This window comes from Larus michahellis, chromosome 18, assembly GCF_964199755.1.
Source record: "Larus michahellis chromosome 18, bLarMic1.1, whole genome shotgun sequence".
Lineage (NCBI taxonomy): Eukaryota > Metazoa > Chordata > Aves > Charadriiformes > Laridae > Larus > Larus michahellis.
The window spans coordinates 7112930-7133025 of NC_133913.1; the positions used below are offsets into that span (position 1 = coordinate 7112930).

Consider the following 20096-nt stretch of genomic DNA (forward strand, 5'->3'; position numbering starts at 1 on the left):
GCTCACATGTATGCCCACAGACATACAAAGGCACGCACACTGACAACACACACACGCTTACCTCCACACCTGCAAAAATGTGTGTGGACACAAACACATGCACAGACATAAACAGAAATGTCCTCGTTCACACGCACGCTGGCAGACACTCACTCTCACGTGTGCATTTGCAAATGCCCACACAAATGCAAATACAGAGGCACAAATATGCCTCCAGGTGCAGACAGATGCATATGCACATGAGGAAGCCCAGCCTCTCCCCACACTCTGAGAAGCAGGACTCCACGGGCAGCTCTCTGCCCCTGTGCCCCTGAGGCAAGTCCTTGAAAGCCTACTGCTAAGAAGACACATGAGGCGCCAGCCACTGTTGGTGGATTTAGTGACAGCAGAGGGCTTTTGGGCTTTTGTGCGTTGGCCAGTAGTTCAACTGATTGTGTTCTCATTACAGGAAAGAGAGAAGGTGTATTGAGGTCCAAGCAGTGGGGTCTTTTTTTTGAAATTCAACCATGTTCACATACCAATTCAGTCCATGAGAGACAAAGTCAAAGCTCAAGACCATCCCTATTGCTGCAGCTCCAGGCATTCTCCACTTTACAAGTCAAAATGATCCCGACGTTTTGCAAGCTCCGGCCCATCCCTGGTGATTGCCGTAAGGCAGTTGTGGAGGTCTGGGACCAGTTCCAGGTTCAATGCAGGGAGAGGTGCTGCCCTGACACGCTCACATGGCAGCAAAGGGTTGTGTGCGGGGGGTGAGCCCCATGGCCTGCAGCTGCAAATGCTGGGGCTGGGACACCAGAGAGGAAGCTGGCCTGATGAAGTTGCCTTAAGATAAATACCATCTCTTCAAAAGACAAACTAATATTAATTAGCAGGTGGCATCAGGAGGAGATTTCAAGCTGCCTGAGCCAAGCCCCAACATCTGTCAGTGAACGTGGCTCATTTGAGCTCAGGGAGCTGCTCTGCTGAGGTGACCATCTCCTCATCTGCTTTTAGCACTGGAGCAGCCGGGAGAGCCAGAGGAGTGGTGGCAGAAGGCTGTGCCCAGCACTGCACAGGCACCGGGAGGACAAGCCCTGAGAACCTCCCAGAAAGGCTGGCATTTTCCAAGGGTCCTCACCTGGCCTGGAAGGCTCCCATTCAGGTCCCCCCAACTGGGACCTGCCTCCCTTGGAAGGAGTCCCTCTCCCAGCTGTGCTCTGCAAGTGCAGCATCAGGAAGCAAGGTGCCAGACAAACGGTTTTTTCCAGCTTTGACAAACATGCAGGTATGGCCTGCTCTGAGCAAGCTCTTGAAATTGGTGACCTGCAGAGGTGCTGTCCAACCTAAATTATGCTATGGAAAGAGTAAAGACAGTTGGGTTAGTTGGTTTGTTGAATGCTAAAAGTAAGGAGAGGACAAATGGAGATCCTACCTGTGTTGAGGAAAGTGAGAATGGAAGGGCTATGGTCAAGTGGAAGGACCGTCTCTTTGGGTTTGAGTGTGTTTTTTTCCCCAATGAGCTTGAGATGGGAACGATTTATGAGATGGGATGGGAAGTGTGGCAGGAAACTTGATTTGTTGGTTCCTGAGACATCTTCTTTTGGACAGAGGAAGAAAGTGCCCAGTGCCTCGTTGGGCTGAGTAGGGCAGCTGGTGTCTGCAGGGTGTGGGGGTGTTGACCGTTGTGTTTCTGAGACCTGCGGGTTTGGGTATGCTGAAAGGAGCTTGGGACTAGACACCATGCAGGAGCCAGGAGAGGCCAACCCAGCCAAGGGCTTGAGGATGGAGAGAGAGAGGACACAGGCATCAGGGAAGGAGACACTCCCAACACGTTGCAGAGGGGGATGTGTCAGAGAGGTGGGTCACCAGGTGCAGGCCTATCCCCCTTTAACCCCTCACCTTGCAAAGGCAGAAGCTGTTGACTGCAGGAGCAACACGCGCCAGTACTGGGGAAGAGAAAACCGCAGCACAGGCATTTGAGATGTGCTAAGAACAAGCATTTTCTCCTCCCCATTTCATTCTTTGTTCCCCTTGCAGAGCCATTTCCGGCAGCTCTGCTCTCTCGGGGCTCTTGGTGGGGACGTGTGGGTTTTCTAAGTCTGTCCCACACATGCAAGAGGATCGGTCTCAGCACACACATCAGGTATCTCATCCTCTCTGCCTTCCTGAGGCAACCACTGGGTAAGGATTGTCTTTGACTGGAGGCATGATTCCTCTTCTTCCCAGGACACCCACACCCCCTCAACATGTCTCTGCGGGGAGCTGCTCTTGAATTATGGGCAAATGCACCTGCTTTCTCAAGATACTGCTACATAGAGAAAAGATGAGACCAAGAAGAAAGAGCTCCTCTCCTGACCATCATAGACCCCTTGCTTTCCTTTTCTCTTGCCACCCATCCACCTCTCTCTGCACCTCTCTTCTGACCTCTCTGAGCCCAGTGTTTCACAGACATACCATTGCAGAAGCTCTTTTCTATCTTGGTAGTACACCTTTCCTGACCTTGTACTTGTGTTTTGACACACAGGGTTTTTTGAAAGCTGATGCAGGGACATGAAAGCTCTCATGCCACTCACGCTCTTAGGGTGTCCCAGTCTCTCTCCAGGCTGGTGCATGTCATGCAGCTTGCCTGGACTGTCCATTCCTCCTGCAAGTCCTCAGTGCCTGGGCTTTCTTTTCCCTCCCTACCTTGACTTCGGAGCCTCCTGAGAGGACAGGGAATGGGGAGCAGCATGAAAGTGCTCACAGGTGTTTCCATGATCTCTCACCATGCTGGAGGTGACCTGGAGCCAGCACAGGAGGGCCAGGCACCACAGGCTCTTCCCTGGACACTCCAGGCAGCAGGAGAGTGGAAATTAAAAGTGTGGGTGAAAGCACAGCTCTCCTCTGGGGGTATCCCTGTGTGAGGTAGTTGGCATTACTGTGTTGTGAGATCCACGCTGAGCTGAGGTGTGAGGCTGCCTGCTCAAAGATACCGCCTTGCTGTACCCATCCATGGGGCTAGTGCTGCAGAGAAAGGAAAAGGGAGCCTGCTCCTCTGACATTTTGCATCTCCTCTTGTTTTGCATTTCAGAGTCTTTCCCTGCACAGTCACTGACCCTCTTTTTCTTCCAGGCACCATGGGATAGACCACTGTCACCCAGCAAGAAGCACAAGTCACAGTGAAGCAGGGAGACACCTTTGAAACCACCTGCACCTACCAAACCTCCAGCTTTGATGCCTTGCTCTGGTACAAACAGAAGAAAGGACAAGCTCCACAGCGTATCTCCTATCAGGCAGCAGCTGGCTACAAGCCCAGTGGCTGCCTCACCACCGTGCTGAACACCACCGAGAAATACAGCCTCCTACAGCTGGAGAAAGTCGAGCTCTCTGACAGTGCCTTCTACCTCTGTGCTTTGCATGACACCCCGGTGCAGGGAGCTTCCTTGGCTGTGCAAGAGCCCAGGGGAGGGAGGGGATGGGTCTGAGCTTGGGGGAAGGGGCCCTCAGGTGTCCCTTGGCAGCGATGCTTCCCCTGTTCACCCAGGGATTTGCAAGACAAGATCCTCTTCCAGGAGAGGACAGTGCCAGTGGCCTGAGAAGAAATAGAAGGGTGGTGAAAGACTCTCAGGTTCCCTTGTTTTCACCAGGGGTTATGTGGTTATTCTGCCCAATGGCTCTGGTGAGCTGGTGGGCAATGCAGGACGTTGTGGGGGTTTGTGCAATAGTTCCCCGCTGCTGCTCTTTGCTTTCTGGATCTCCCTGCTGCACACTGCTTCCTCAGGGTTTCCTGTGGGCCTGTTTCTTTGAGCCTCTGCTCTGAGACGTGTCCCTTAGCGGCTGGAGTTCAAAGAAAGATGGAAAACCTGCCCTCTGGCAATGGTCCTTCCTGGAATTACATGATTGCAATAATTTTCAAAAATACTCAGAACCACCATGCGGACCCTCCAATTGCTGCATGGCCGTGTGCTGAGATCTGGAGGACCTCCTCCCCAGTGCACTCTGCCCATCCTTGGAGCCCTTCTCATGCAGTACCTCATAGGTTTCCCGCAGCCCTGCCCCATTTCTTCTGCAGTGTGACCAGGCTGTACAGCTCTATGCAAGATCTCGGTAGGGGAGTAGACCAGCAAGCGGAAGTGAGTAACAGGCTCCGTGAGGAGAAGAGCTGGCCTTAGGGAAAGCTATTTCATGATTCCAACATCAACCTGTGAGTCCCCTTAGCCTTGCACGTCTGTGTAACTGCTGGGCTGTGCAGGAAATTCTTTCGGGGTAGAGGGTGTATAGGTGGGCTGCCCTTACTACCCTTGGCCTTGCGTTCAGGCCGTGTGCCCTCATTCAGGGGACAAGTGTGAGGACAAGGATGAGAAGGCCGGATGTTGCTCTGAAGGCTTTTTCTCACACCATCTTTGCTCCTGCATCCTTGGGGGCCACCTTCTGACTGAGCTTCTTTTCCCACCACAGGGCTATCCAGAGCAGGAGGAATTCCCTTCTGCACAGGCTTGTGAGCTGCTGACCACTCAGAGCCTCCAGCAGCACTGGGGAGCACTCTCTAAGGGAAAGCAATGGTCAGTCTCCTTGTTGCAGGACGTGTTCTGATGCCAAGAGATTCCATGTGAGCAGAGATGCTGGAATACAGGGCCTGATACCCACTGGCTGTGGAGGAGATGAGTATATCTTCCTCAGCTCCAAGGGACAGTGATTGGAAGGGACCCATTACCCCATGTCCCACCCTCCCCTTCCTCTTCTGCTTGTGCCCGCACCTTATCCCCCACCACCCAAGACAATGCCTTTCTTCCTTGGCATACAAGGCAATGTTGACCATGAAAATGATTACACGAAAGCAGACGTAAGTATGAGAAAACTTTAATGACTCTGAGGTGGAAAGAAGTACACTTGTAGAGGAGGTGGCCAGAGCAGGGAGAGGACCAGCAGATGACAGAAGTCTGCTGCCATTGCCCACAGTTGAGACCCCACAGGCCTGTCCCACAGAGGGTGAGGGGCCAGCAGATGCCCCACGGCGGCTTTGCACGTCTTATGGCCTAGAAGAACAAAAAATACCAGAAGAAATGGGAGAGAGAATAAGGCACGGAAGTTAGACTTTGGCCAGATTTTCAGTGAAACCCATCAGCTCTCCTTTGGAAGGGCAGCAATGGATGCTCAGCCTCCCTAAAATCAATGGCCAGGAGCTTTGTCTTCAATCCAGCATCAGGTTCCTGGGGGCCCTTGTCAGGGCTGTCACCAGCGCATTTAGCAGGGGGGACACCTTCTGCCATAGTAGCGGCTGGAAATGTCAGAGAGGTCACAGCACCCAGAGGTGATGGGCACTCCATCACAGCTGAGGATGCTGCCAACGGCAGCGGAGGTGGAGGATCCCACAACGGTGTTCTGTGGGAAGGAGCTGAGGATGGGGCCGGGCAGGGTCACCACCACGGGGGAGGGCTCGATGACGACGGTGGAGTTCTGGCACTGCCTGACACAGGGATCATTGCAGCTGTTGGCCAGTGGTGTCGGGCCACAGGGCCGGCAGGGCTGGCACTGGTCATAGCAGGACATGTCTCTGGGCTGCAGGAGCACCTGGGAGAGAGGGCAGAGAGGCAGTAGAGCACATACATATTTGAGGAACAGTCTGCCAGGAGTCTGTCACTCCACCACAAGCATGTCAAAGGCACCTGCTGAGCCAGGAGCTAGAAACTGTGCAGTGAGGCAAAAGGGTTACCAGACACAGTACTGTGAGGATCACCCAGGCCCAACCAGGCTGCTGCCAATCTTTGCAGTGAAGGGCAACCTCAGCCAAGTGCCAAGTCCTCTTTCAAGATAATGCAAAGTGTCTCCAGGCCCAAGGAGGCTGCTGCCTATCTCTTAAGAGAACAGCTCCCTCAACCAAGTCCCAGACACTCTCTGACTCAGACCTTCATCCTTCTTCCCCTTCTCATGGAGAGCAGCACCACAGCCCACTATAGGAGGGAGGAGTACACACCTGCATGAGCAGAAAACAACGCAGGGAAAGGGCTTCAGACTGACCTGGTTCCCAAGGAGAAGGAGGAGAGAGAAGTGGATGGGAGAACAAGGAGTTGGGCTGGTTTTATGGTGGCCCTGACCTGCCCTGGGCCGAGAGGTAGCTTCTACCGAAGTGGCATTGTCTAAGCTGCTCATGATGAACAGAAAACATCCCAGCTAATGACATGGGCTGGGTAGCTGTTTTCTCAATGCCGCCTTCTCATTTCCTAGCTTATGCTGTCCGCCTTCCCTCACGGAGTCTTCTTCTGAGTGCTGGGATTGTGAGACCCCATGATTTCTGGGGCAGGAATGTGTCAGTGCCTGCTGCAGCCTCAGCTCAAGTGCCGAATGGGTGCAGTGCAGGCAAGTGATGTTGGCCTGGGGCACACTGGTGGGGTGGTCTGTGGCTGCATTGACAGGAATGAGCCAAACTACTCCCAACTCTGCAATCCTTGGTCGGTCTCCCAAGAACGTACCTTGTCTTTCCCTCCCATCTCACTCCAGTGGTCACTTGTAGGGTGCAGGTGGGCTGCACTGCTGGGTTTCATAGACTCTTCAAATCTTTTAAGCAGGAAACTAAGCAGCCCTCCCCAAGCTATGGGTATTAAAGAGCTGTAAAATTATTTCCCCCATTATTTCAATGCTGATGAAAATCAAAGTTATGCGGGTCCTCTACCAGCACCGGGATATAGCTCTGCCCTGGTGAGGCCACATCTGGAGGAGGAATTTCTTTACTTTGAGGGTGACAGAGCAGTGGAACAGGCTGCCCAGAGAGGTGGTGGAGTCTCCGTCTCTGGAGACATTGAAAACCCATCTGGATGCGTTCCTGTGCAACCTGCTCTAGGTGAATCTGCTCTGACAGGGGGGTTGGACTAGGTAATTTCCAGAGGTCCTTTCCAACCCCCATCATTCTGTGATTCTGTGATGACCTCCCTCGACCTGCTGACCACACCCTTCTTAATGTACCCAGGAGACCACTGGCCCTCTTGGCCACAAGGACACATTGCTGCCTCACAGTCAACTTGCTGTCCACCAGGACTCCCAGGTCTCTCTCTACAGAGCCACTTTCCAGCAGATCAGACCCTATCCTGTTATTCCTCCCTTGGTGTAGGACCCTACACTTGCCCTTGTTGAACTTTATTAAGTTCCTCTCCACCCAAGTCTCCAGCCGGTCCATGTCTTGCTGTATGGCACCACAGCCTTCTGCTATGTCAGCCAGTCCTCCCAGTTTTGTATCATCACCAAACTTGCTGAGGGTATACTCTGTCCCCTTATCCAGGTTGTTGATGGATGCATTGAACAAGACTGGGCCCAGCACTGACCCCTGAAGAACACCCACTGGTTACAGGCCTCCAACTGGACTCTCTGCCCCTGTTCCTGGTCTCAAGGACATAGGATTCCTCAAGACTGGTCTTGGCTTGTAAAGACTGAGGCAAAGAAGGCATTCCGCACCTCAGCCTTTCCATGTCCTGTGTTGCCAGGCTGCACAGCATCGGAGAAGGCCCACTCATTCAGCAGGGGGACTACAGTTCCTCTAGCCTTCCTTTTGTCACCTGTGTCCTTAGAGAAGGCCTTCTTGTTGCCTTTGACATCTGTTGCCAGAGGCAGTTCCACTTGGCCTTTGCCTTTCCTAACCTCATCCCTGCATGCTTGGACAGTGTCCCTGGAGTCCTCCCCAGTTTCCTCTGCTCACTTCCTTCGTGTGTTTTAGTTTGGCCAGGAGCTCCTTGTTCATCCATGCAGGCCTCCTGGCATGCTTTCCTGACTTTCTGCTCATTGGGATGGCCTGCTCTTGAGCTTGGAGGAAGTGGTCCAGATGTCTTAAGCCTCTGTTGCCTCCAGGGCTATACCCCACAGGAATTTTCCAAGCAGGTCTTTAAAGGCACCAAAGCCTGCTGTCCTAAAGGCCCAGGTTATGAGCTTGCTATTTACCCTCCTCAGTCCCCTTGGGATCATGAACTCCACCATCTCACGGTCACTGCAACCCAGGCTGCCTTTGATCTTCACATCCACAACAAGCTCTTCCTTCTTGATACCTATGAGGTCCAGCAGAACACCTGTCCTCATGGGATCCTCTATCACTTGGGTGATGAAGTTGTCATCCATGCACTTGAGGAAACGTGCTTATGTCCTGCTGTGCTGTTGTTCCAGCAGATATTGGGGTGGTTGAATTTTCCCATGAAGGCCAGTGAATATCAGACTGCTCCTGCCTGCCTGTAGAGGGTCTCCTCTGCTGGTTCTTCCTGGTCAGGTGTCCTATAGGAGACACCCACTACAGTATGTTCTTTATCTGTCTTCTCTTTAATGCTTACCCACAAGCTCTTGGTTGGCATATCACCCATCCTCAGGCAGAGCTCCATGCACTCCAGCTGCTCTCTCACAGAAAGAGAAAGTCCCCCTCCTCATCTTTTCAGTCTGTCTTCTGAAAGAGCCTGTATCCCTCCACTGAAACATGCCAGTCATGGGAGTCATCCCACCCTGTCTCCATGATCCCAACATGATCGTAGCCCTGCAACTGCGCACTGATCTCTAATTCCTCACATTTATTCTCTTTAAAGGCAATGAACTGTTTTGTAGTTGTAAACCCGTAGGTGGGGCAGAAGCCTTCCGCTTGGTGCCAGAAGTCACCAGCATCCATCCTCCAATTGTCCTCTGCAAATCTGCTTTTAGGAGTCTACAAGCAGTATTCAGTTTTTAAGAACCATCTTTTAAAAGCACAGGAACAGGCAATTCCATTGTGTTTCATGTTAAGCAAGCAGGGCAGAAGACCTCATGGAACTCAAGAGGAAAAAGAAATTGTAAAAACTCTGGAAGGAAGCTCAGGCTTCGCAGGAAGGTTATAAAGCTGTGGTTCACATATGCAGGGAAAAGGCAGGAAAGGCCAAGGCTCAATGAGAGTTGAGAGTTGGCCCATCTTGTGTCAGTCAACAAGAAAGCATTTTTAAGTACTTAGATAGCAAGAGGAGGTCTAAAGGAAACACTGAACAAATACCTGTTGAAGATGGTCACTTGACTGAAGTCCTGTTGAACTACTTAGATATCCTTCTATGATGAGGTCACCCACCTAGTGGATGAAGGGAAGGCGGTGGATGGAGTTTTTCTGAATTTTACTAAGGCTTTTAATAGTGTCCCTATCCTTCTGGAAAAGTTGGGAAGTCAAGTGAGTTCTGGAGAGTCAACTGTGGGATGAGCAGGAATATGGTGTGCTGGGTGAAAAACTGGCTGAAAGGCAGGGCTCAAAGGGTTGTAGTGAATGGGGCTACATCTGGCTGATGACCAGTCAGCACTGGTGCTCCTCAGGGCTCAATTCTAGGGATGGTTCTGTTCAATATTTTGATCAGTGATCTGGATGTAGGAGTTGAGTGTGCCATGAGCAATTTTGCTGATGATACCAAACTGGGAGGTGTTGACGCGTCTCTGGAGGGACAAAAGGCCTTGCAGAGGGATCTAGGTAAATCAGAGCATTGGGCAATCATTAATGGCATGAAATTTAACAAGTCCAAATGACAGATTCTGCATCTGGGATGGAGTAACACCAGACACAGGTATAAATTTGGAGAGGAGTGGCTGGAGCTGCCCTGCAGAAAGGGATCTGGGGGTGCTGGTTGTCAGCAGGCTCAACAGGAGTCAGCAGTGTGCCCTGGAGGCCAGAGGGCAAACCACAGCCTGGGGTGCATTAACACAGTCCAACCAGCTGGTCAAGAGAGGGGATTATCCCACTGCATCAAGCACTGGGGCGGCCTCCCCTTGAGTACCGTGTGTATTTCGGGGCCCCACAAGTTAAGAAGGAAGTGAAGGTGCTTGAATGCATCCAGAGGAGGACAACAAAGCCTGTGAAAAGGCTGGAAGGAGTGTCCCATGAGGAGTGGCTAAGAACTTTGGGCTTGTCTAGTTTGGAGAAAAGGAGTCTGAGAGGTGACCTCATGGCTCTCTACAGCTTCCTGAGGAGGGGAAGTGGAGAGGGAAGTGCTGATGTCTTCTCCCTGGGATCCAGTACCACGACACAGAGCAATGGTTCAAAGCTGCATCAGGAGAGGTTCAAAGTTGTCATTAAGAAACAGCTCTTCACCAAGAGAGTGGTCACACACGGGGACAGGCTTCCTAAAGAGGGGGTTGATGCCTGTCAGTAGTTAAGAGGCATTTTTGGACAATGCCCTTAATAACATGCTTTAACTTTTTTAACTTGCAACTGCTTGACGACTGACGAATGCCCACTGCTTGCTGTTTGTTATGCCTGAGAATATTCTGTGGTCTTACAGTTGCTGGCAACTGCTACCTAAGGAAGTGCTCTGGAAAGATCCTTTTACCAAATTTGTGGAGGACGTAAGGTTTGCTCTTCTGCTCATTTACAGAGCTTTAGGTAAAGCAGGGATGGACTATTTGGGGGAAAAAGAAGCACCTAGTCCATGCAAATTAGCACGAGCAACTATGGGGGCTGTAATGACCTGGGAAAGACAGGAGGACTGACACAGTCCTCTCTTTGGATGCTGAAATGAGGGACATTCTCCAGACACCAGGTTTGCTGGCCTATGAGAAAGCTTAGGTGTATACAAACGCTCTGCAAAAGTACTTCTCCCACAAGAAGCAGAGCAATCAGAAAAGGGGGACAATAACTCCTGCTTTTCCAGAGGAAAACCAGACAGAGGTGGATAAGCCCCTGGAGACTCCTGAGGACTCCAGCCCTGTTGTTCAGGAAGTGCCTGATAATATGCATCCACGGTATTGGAAGAATGCGCAAGTGCTCCTAGGTGAACTAGGGCAGCACAAGCCTGTTTCTTCTTGGGAAAACCAGGGAAGTTTTGTGTACAAAAGAGATGTCATTAAGGGGTCCCACCTGCATGATTTAGTCCAAGGTATCCTTCAGACTTGTGTCCCATCTGAGAAGACCTGAAGACTAGGATGTGTTTAGGAAAGCCATGGCTGTGGTGAATGTCCCCTCTGGCATCATGGATCATACAACAACCACGGTCTCTGGAAAAACTAAAAGTGACTGAAGATGTCCAAGAAGCATCCCAGACATCTTGTAATATGAGGATGATACCTAAAACTCAGTGGCACATGCTCTATAGTTTACTGTTGAAATAAAAATATTCATGATGCAGTAGTATCCGCAGGCCATGAGGGAGAGATGCTGCAGTTGCTTCCTCTGGAAAGCACTTTCTGTAGCATTGTGATTTTCAAAGGCCATGATGCTTTCAGGAAAGAGAGCACTCTTTGAGTGGGGGGTAACCACATGAGTCAAAAAACTCTGTGTGGTTCTGATGTGCCAAGAAAATTGCTAGCCAGTGCACTCCGGTCTGGTTATGAGGGTGTGTAGTCACCACCACGCTCACTGGTCTTGCGGGAACATGGGCCCCAGGGAGCTAGTTCCTCAGCTAAGCGCCCAGAAATGTTTTCCTGGTGTAGGGCTCTGCTAAGAAAAAACAAGAGAGTTGCTCCATCTCAGACTGCGATCTCATCCCTGTGTTACCACTGGACTCAGCACTGACTCCTACAGAAGAGGGAGAGGTGGGGAGAGGTGTCCCCAGTCCTAACCCCATGCAGGAATCACTCTGTCCTCTGCCCTGGTCCTGTGCTGCTGTCGGTGTGTGGCATTTGTGTGAGGGCAAACTCCCACAGCACATGGGCACAGAGCCTGCAGTTGTGGGATGCCCTTGGCCTGTGTGTGGGGAGCAGCAGTGCTGCATGGAGCACAAGGGTCACTTCAGCCCCAGGGTTCTGGGAATGCTGAAGGAGGTTGGTGCCTGGGGAAAGGCACCCCAGCGTGTAGCCTGTGACTGGGCTGCTGTGTGTCCTGTACCCTTCAGAGACAGCTCATGGATCTTACTGAGGGTTGAATGAAATCCCACTGTTGCTGCCATGTCTCCATGAAGCTGGAATATCTCCTCTCACACAGCACCTTTCTGGACTAGACTGGGGTTGTGGCACTTGTGGGGCTGCAGAGTTCCTGCACCTCAGGAAAGCTCTGCTTGAGGAAGACAAGGCAGCACAGAGCAGTGCTGCATCTTTGGGCACCAGTCACTGTCCTAGGCCTGCCTTTGGCCAAGGGGTGCTGGGTTCACTGGGACAGGGGCCTCCAGTGAGTGGCCTGCTGTAGCTGATACCAATAGGAACTTGTGAACACCTCAGCCCTACATATCTGGGCAACAGATGAAACATGCCAGATGCTGGAGAGTGATAGAATTGTATGGGGAATCTGTCCCTGCTGCTCGTGCATGGCATACTGACCATGTCCCCTAGATCAGGTGATGGAGGGAAGCGGCAGGTGGAGTAGGCAATGTGGGCCATCCCCAAGGCTATTCACCCATTCCCAGTTCCTGCCATCCTTTGGGAACATGGTTTTCTGAGCCTCCTTGCCCAGCACAGCTCCACCCAAACCAAGAGGAGCACTCTTCCCCAAGAGCTTGTGGGACTGCAGACTTCCCAGGCCTCCTACATGCCCACAGTTCCTCTCTCGAGGACAAGAGTTGTCATGATTCCCTTTCACATGACACGGGCCATGGCAAAGGGGCTATTTCTGAGCAGAGCTGCAGCAAGGCAAGGACTGATGGCCGTTGGCTGTGGAGTAACCAGGGATGTCTTCTTCAGCTTCAAGAGGCAGTGCCTGAAAGAGGACTCGCTGCAGTGTGTCCCACCCTCCAATGCCTCTAGGAGTGATGAAAGGTTCCCCTGTGCCCCCACCTAATTCCTCCTGGAAAGCAATGGTTTTCTCCTTCCACAGTCAGTGTGCAGATGGAAAGACCATATAAAGGGCACAGGCAGGGTTGCAGTAGTTGTTTAATGAGTCTAAAGAATGAGAATGAGTCTAAAGAATGTGATCATTCCAAGTGGAGGCCCCCAGCGTGGGGAGCAGAAGGAGCAGACAAGAATGTGTTCCCCATTTCCTGTGGCAGAGTTCCCACAGGGCATCTGTTGACCTGCCCATCAAAGGGAGACAGGCTAGCAGGTTCCTCCAGGCCGGTTTCTGAGGTCTTCACAACAAGGCTTTAAGGGAAGCACAAGACATCAAAGAAAAGATAGAAAAAGGGTGAGAGGAAGACCGGAAAGGTAAATATTGTCTGTGTTTTCAGAGACACCAGGTTGGCGTCTTCACATCTGTACTTGCAGGGAGAGTCAGAGATGGTCAGCTGCTCTTAAAAAAAATGGCATGAAGTCTGATCCTCTGTTCAGCACCATGTTCTGAGTTCCAAGGGGTCCTTACGGGGAGCCGTTGTCAGCATGTTTAGCAGGGGGGGCATCTGCTGCCACAGTAGCGGCTGGAAATGCAGGAAAGGTCACAGCAGCCAGAGTTGATGGGCACTCCATCACAGCTGAGGATGCTGCCAACAGCAGCAGAGGTGGAGGATCCCACAACGGTGTTCTGTGGGAAGGAGCTGAGGATGGGTCCAGGCAGGGTCACCACCACGGGGGAGGGCTCAATGACGACGGTGGAGTTCTGGCACTGCCTGACACAGGGCTCATTGCAGCTGTTGGCCAGTGGGGTCGGGCCACAGGGCCGGCAGGGTTGGCAGGGCTGGCACTGGTTGTAGCAGGACATGTCTTGGGTTCAGAGGTGCACCTGTGAGACAACCAAGTGAGGAAGCAAAACAACGGGTTGTATGAGGAACAGCCTGTCACAGCACCATGAGAGAGAGAAAGAACATGCAGGGCTGGGAGACGGAGGCTGTGCCAAGAATGTGAGGACTTCTTGGCCTCGTTCTGACAGGGCCCAAAAAAAGCCACCAGCTCCTACGCAGCTACTGCCTGGCCCCTGAGTCCAGAAGCCACCTCAGCACAGTCCCAGCCTCCCTCCATGTCTAACCTTCTCCCTGCTTCCCCCTCCCATGACAAGCAGCCCCATGAGCTGGCAGAGAACAAAGCTGGTATCAGCTGAGAGGTCAGCTGAAGTGAGACCCCCTTTTAGAGACAGTGGAAAAGAAGGTTCTTCAGACTCACCTGACTCCCAAGGAGAAGGAGGCAAGAGAAGTGGATGAGAGAGTGAGGAGCTGGGCTGGCTTTTATCATGCACCTTAACTGCCCCAGGCTGCCAGAGGCATCCCTTGCAGAGGTGATTCTTTGCTGACAAGCTCATCTTGAATGCAAAACATCCCGAGCAATGCCATGAGCTATGTTTTGGCTTCCTGGATTGCTGTCTTTCCATTTCCTGCTTTATGCCAGGCACATTCCCCAGTGGAGGCATCTTTTGCATGACAGGATGAGGGGCCCAAGCATTTCTGGTGCAAAACACGTCAGCGTGGGCAGACGACTCACCTCACATGCTGGAAGAGTCCAGGAAGGGTCACTCAAGACACACTAAACAGATGCTTTGACAACACACACACACACACACACACATACTCACACACTAATCTAGACCTCCAGGCATCTAGAGTGAAATGAGGAGACTCAAGACACCCAATGAGAGGCTGCCTACACTGTCCAGGGCACAGGACATGGACCTGACAGAGTCATCTTCTGCAAATCCTGTTTGAAAGAGTTCATTGTAGCTGAGGGAAGACTGATGTGCACTCAGGGAGAGCCAGAGATGCAGCTGAGGAGAGTGACATACCCAGCTTGATGCCATTCACCCACACAAAAGCCCTTTCCCTGCTACCCATCTGCGCCTGAGTACCAGGGACATGGATATGGGGTTTAGCCGTGGGATAGAGGTGTTTGTAGGCTCTGGTGGAAGAGCCTGTGGGTTCACTTCTGACCGTGTGATGAAGCAAGCCATGTGCAGGTGACCAGGTAGACAGGCCCTGCTGTGAGCTTATGCTAGCTGAGGAGTTCAGAGGCAACCATTGGTCATTTGCAGGATCGGTGTCTCCAGAAAGATGATTCATTCCATTTCCTGTGGACATCTGCTTAGGATGGGACAAGTCCCCTGTGTGAGCTGATGTCTCTCTACTGACTGTGGGAAGAGTCTGTTGGAGTGGGTCCAAAGAAAGGCTCCAAAATGATCCAAGGGTTGGAACACCTCTCCTGTGAAGAAAGGCTGAGAGAGGTGGGGTTGTTTAGCCTGGAGAGGAGGAGGCTCTGGGGAGACCTTCTTGTGGTTTTGCAATTTTTGAAGGTGGCTTATAAGAAAGAAGGAGAAAGATATTTTACCAGAGCCTGTAGTGAAAGGCCAAGGGTCAATAGCTTAAAACTGAAAGAGGGTAGATTTAGATTGGACTAAGGAAGAAATTATTCTATGATGAGGGTGGTGAGAAACTATAAAAGATTGACCGGAGATGTTATGAAAGCCCCATCATTGGAGGTGTTCAAGGTGAGGTTTGGTGCAGGCTCTGAGCAATGTGATCTAGTGAGAGATGCTGCTGGCCATGACAAGGGATATTGAACTAGATGGTCTTTCAAGGTGCCTTCCCATGGGTGCAAATGCATACATGAGCAGAGCAAGAGGAACATGTACGTGAGCATGAACCTGCACACACACCGCTGAGAACTAGGGCAACCAATGCCAGCTCACAGCCTCTTGGGATGACTTTAGGCAAATCCTTCAGACCCTACAGTCAAGGCAATGAATCAGGCACCATCAGCTTTAGTGAGTTCAAGAGCTTGACGCTGGTTCAGTCAATTGTTTTCTCACTAGAAAAGAGAGAGAAAGCACAGTGGAGTCGAAGCTGCCATGACCTTTCCAGATATTGAGCTTCTCCATGTCCCAACTCTGTGCGTCAGGCATAACAAGAAATCTAGAGAACATCCGTATTGCTGCAGCTACAAAGAATCTCCACATTACAATTGAAAAAAACTCCTCCAGCCTTAGATGGTCCCGGGTGTCCTAAGTGATCTCTTTAAGGGCGATGTTGGGGTGTGGGACTTGGCCCAGCACTGTAAAGGGTACAGTGCCTCAGTGGTGAGCCTGGGACAAGCCCGACTCCCCACAGGCTGCAAAAACTGAGGCTGGAGCACCAGAAATGACATGGACTGATCCCACTAATAAAGTCACTCAGCATCTTCAAAGCATTCCTTAAAATGCTATTTACTAGCGCTAAGACTAGAAAGAGAGGACCGTGTGGATAACCTTAAATCCCGCCAGAGACTGGGAACTCCAAGATGGGAACTCCAACAACACCTGCTGTTCTGTCCAGTGACCATTTGGAGGTCACTTCCCATGATGGTGAAGACACACGGGCCCTAGCAACAGACCACAGCAGTGAAATGGGAAGCATAGGTTGAGGCAGCTCTGGGCCTGCCTTCTGTACAGCAGTCACAGGATGGTTCTCGCTCTGCACCTGTAGGAAGTGAGTATGAAGATGAAGCAGTGGAGGGTCTCATCACCAATACTGAAGGTAATCACGGCCATGTGATTAATCATGGCCAATCACGGCCAGCACAAGCCATGTCCAGGGCAGCTTGTGAATCAGCTAAGAAGTGGAGGATGTGCTTGGGCCTGCAGGAAGCCAAATGGGAGGTGAGTATTGCATGCAGAGAAGGAGGCAGGGAACTGGCCAGCCATGTGCCTGCCGCCAGCCAGATGCACACAGCCTTATGCACGATGGCCACATAGTGCAGTGGGTTGCAGAGAGTCAAGCAGTGGCCGTAGGACATGAGATCGTAGAGGAAGCATTGAGCGCTTCCCAGGAGCCAGAAGTATAGCTGGGCCATGCAGCTGTGGAAGGAGATGTGTATGTCCCCTGGCCTGAGAAGTCATCCAGCACCTTTGGAAGGAAGGCACCAGAGAAGAGAGACTGCAACTTTTGGTCTTCAGTCATTCTGAGCTACACTTCATCCACCATAATTCCCTCTCAGTGGAGGACATGGGTGGGGGGATTACCATCCTTGCACTTGTACAGTTTTTGCCAAGGCAACTGAATTTTCATGGTGGGAAATAAGATATGAGACTGTAGTGGCGGCCAAGAGGTAGTTCCACGGATCATAAGGGATGAGACGTACAAGCTAAAAAGTGTTCTGCTCCGAAGAAAGGCAGCCAATTCCTGAGTTGCACATTCTTTAGGGGGACCAATGAAGCAGTCAAGAGCTCTGCACCTGCCTTCAGCATTCATGGGAAGTGCTCCCAGTACCCTCATCCTTGCTGATCTTCCCGTTCTCCTGCACGGTCTCTATCACAGCAATTTGATCTCCTTCAGAAATCAACTGTCCCCACTTCTGTGCTGACCACTCTCAGCTCCCACATGCTTAGCTCCAGTTTCGAGCCTTGATACCTTCAGCGGCATAGATAACTACCCTGCTGATGCCTCCAGGCCATGGCCCCTAAATTAGGTGGTGAAGGGGAGAGGTCATGCCAAAGGCTGTTCCCTGCATGACCACTCCTGCTATTCTGCCAGCAAATCATCTTCCAGAGCCCCACACCCTTCACCCCACCACCCCAGAGCAGCTCCGTCCATAGCAAGAGGAACGCCCTTCCTCAAGAGCTCATGGGGCTGCTGAGTCCTCAGGACCTCCTGCCTTCTGGGCATTTGTGGGCAGAGATACCAGCAGGCCAAGGCCTGATGCTCACTGGCAGCAGAGCAGCCACAGATGTCTTCCTCAGCTCCAAGGGATGGTTCCCAAAAGAGGAGCCAATGTAGGGTGTTTGAACCGCTCATTTGTCTGTGACTGGAACAGGGTTTCCTTGTGCTCTCAACCCCTTCCACCCCTTCTCCTTTGGCAGGACGGGATGTGTCCACAGAGGGAAGGACCACATGGAGGCCAAGCTTGAATGCAACAGAACTTTAATGAGTCAAAAGAGGGAAAGAAACTCATTCCAAGTGGGGGGTGCCAGTTCATGAAGCCCCAGGGGCATCTGTGAATCTGCGGTCCTCGGCTGTGGAGAAGTTCCTGCATCATGTCTCTCTACCCGCCCCACAGAGGATGAGGAAGACAGATGGTTCCCACTAGGTGGGCCTTGAGGGAACCTTGCTGCTAAGGGGATGTGAAGCAAACAAGGAAAGGGGAGAGAAAGGCAAAGTCATTCAGCTATGCTGAAAGCAGCATTGAAAACATCAATCCTTTGCCCAGCACCATGTTGTGATTCCTCAGGGTGTCTCCTTGGGGTTTTCCCCAGAGTCTTTAGCAGGGGAGGCACCTTCTGCCATAGTAGCGGCTGGAAATGCCAGAGAGGTCACAGCAGCCAGAGTTGATGGGCACTCCATCACAGCTGAGGATGCTGCCAACGGCAGCAGAGGTGGAGGATCCCACAACGGTGTTCTGTGGGAAGGAGCTGAGGATGGGGCCAGGCAGGGTCACCACCACAGCAGGAGGCTCAATGACGACAGTGGAGTTCTGGCACTGCCTGACACAGGGCTCATTGCAGCTGTTGGCCAGTGGGGTGGGGCCACAGGGCCGGCAGGGCTGGCACTGGTCGTAGCAGGACATGTCTCAAGGGTGGAGGTGCACCTGGCAGAGAAGCAGGGAGGAAAGAAAGCACCAGAGTGGGTGAGGAGCAGCCTGGTTAGCCCGTCAGAAAGGAGCCAAGGCCACTTCTGAGTGGGGAGCTGGTAGCTCGGCCAGGAGCCACATGGTATATATTGCACTACAAAGAGCAGCCTGGCCCAGGGAAGGCCTTTCCTTGGGTATAAATCAAAAGATCCTTCTGCCACATCCCAGCCTCTTGCTAAGCAGACCTTCTCCACTCTTCCCTCTATCATGACAAGAAGTTACAAAGCCCAGGACAGGACATAGCCAATATCAGCTGAGATGTCCATCAAGGAGAGATCTCACTCTGGAAGAGGTAAAGAGGCTTCAGACTCACCTGGTTCCCAAGGAGAAGGAGGCCAGAGAAGTGGAGTAGAGAGCAGGGACTTGGGCTGGCTTTTATACCTGCCCTTCATTGCCGCAGCACCAGAGGCACCCTTTGCAGAGGTAACAATTTTTGCACACAGTCATCTTGAATGCAAACCATCACAGCTAATAATATGGGCTGTGCTTTGGTTTCCTGCACTGTTGCCTTTTCATTTCCAGAGCTGTGCCATGCCCATTCCCAAATGAAAGCTTCTTGTTAGTGCTGGAAGGAAAGACTCCAGGATTTCTAGGGCAGGAATGCAGCAGTGTGGGCAGAAGAGTCAGCTCAAGTGCTGGAGTGGTCCAGGGCAGGAAAGACACCTCAGCTTGGGTCACTCCGGTGGGGCTGTTTGAAGTGTTTTTCTCAGGAAGACAATTCAGCCATCCTCAGCTGGATGCGAATGGGCTCCCATGCATGAGGAGTCTTTCCCCCCCTTCTCTGCTCCCTCCAGTGGTCACTTGTTGTTGCCTCCCCAGGTATGTGCGTTGTGTTGCTAGGTTTTGAACCTGTCCTGACTACCATTGACCTCAGCAAAAAATTCTGGCTGCTTTGGAATGGTGCCCACTCCCTGGAGTCTGTGAGTACACAAACAATGGCATGGGCATGTCTGGGGCCTTGTGCTTCCACAGAAAGTTCTAACTCTGTAACAACCCCATCTGTCCTTGGCAGACTCCATGCTCGCTTGTGTCCCTACTTGTCTTCTTGTGTTATGTGCACTTATGTGCAGCCGTGTTTCTGTGGATGAAAGTGGGAGCACAAATTTGTGGATGACTTGATGCTGTTGTGCATTAACGTGTGTGTGTGTGTATCCTTGTGCATTCCTCATCACAAGGGAATGTGCTGCTCATGGTGGGGACAGTCACAGGAGTGCCAAAGTGCAGCAGGTTCCCAAGGTCAGAAGGAGCCTTACCGCAGTGGAGTGGTGATGGCACCAGCCTGCTGAAGGTGTGTCCAGGGAAGAGGCACTGAAATGCAGCCCCTGCCTCCTGACACCTCCTTCTCCTGCCCCTGCAGAGCTCACGCTCCACTCCTGCCCATTTCAGGCCCCAACAAGGTTGGTTTCACTCCAACCTTGATCCTTAGTTGAATTCAATGTGACAATACTGAGAGTGCCTCAGCATGGCTGGCAGTCCCCACTCCTTGCCACTCCAGGCCGGGACACAGCTGCTCTCCCCAGTGCTAGAGAGTTCAAAGGATGGGGACTGCATTCTGGGCAAAGTGAAAGGCTGAGGAATTCTGCCCACCATGTGCTGGCCATCCCTGAGTGGATCTGCTTCCAAAACACTGTGTACTGTGTCTGGGATGGGACACAGCCCTCCCTCATGCCCAAGCCAATGCCAAAAGTACTTGTGCTCTTCACGGCCCTAGTGCTGTGCCAGGCAGGGGCCAAGACCTTTTCCCAAACAGGTCCTGAATGAAAGAAACAGAGAGTCTGATATCA

The 20096-nt window shown here is 52.0% G+C and overlaps 3 protein-coding genes across 3 annotated transcripts; all 3 read right to left on the minus strand.

Moving 5' to 3' along the window:
* Positions 1–5202: 5202 nt before the first annotated feature.
* LOC141732584 (feather keratin Cos2-3-like) lies at positions 5203–5508 on the minus strand. Its single transcript, XM_074561801.1, has one exon. The coding sequence runs from the start codon at positions 5506–5508 to the stop codon at positions 5203–5205; it is 306 nt and encodes a 101-aa protein (XP_074417902.1).
* Positions 5509–13174: 7666 nt separating this feature from the next.
* On the minus strand, positions 13175–13489 carry LOC141732583 (feather keratin Cos1-1/Cos1-3/Cos2-1). Its single transcript, XM_074561800.1, has one exon. It carries the CDS (start codon positions 13487–13489, stop codon positions 13175–13177), a length of 315 nt encoding a protein of 104 aa, XP_074417901.1.
* A 4454-nt stretch (positions 13490–17943) lies between these two features.
* LOC141732906 (feather keratin Cos2-3-like) lies at positions 17944–18249 on the minus strand. Its single transcript, XM_074562471.1, has one exon. The coding sequence runs from the start codon at positions 18247–18249 to the stop codon at positions 17944–17946; it is 306 nt and encodes a 101-aa protein (XP_074418572.1).
* Between the last annotated feature and the right edge of the window lie 1847 nt (positions 18250–20096).

What these genes read in the sequence shown, in the direction of transcription:
- LOC141732584 (XM_074561801.1), bottom strand. Translation starts at nt 5,508, where the DNA reads ATGTCCTGCTATGACCAGTGCCAGCCCTGCCGGCCCTGTGGCCCGACA.
- LOC141732583 (XM_074561800.1), bottom strand. Translation starts at nt 13,489, where the DNA reads ATGTCCTGCTACAACCAGTGCCAGCCCTGCCAACCCTGCCGGCCCTGT.
- LOC141732906 (XM_074562471.1), bottom strand. Translation starts at nt 18,249, where the DNA reads ATGTCCTGCTACGACCAGTGCCAGCCCTGCCGGCCCTGTGGCCCCACC.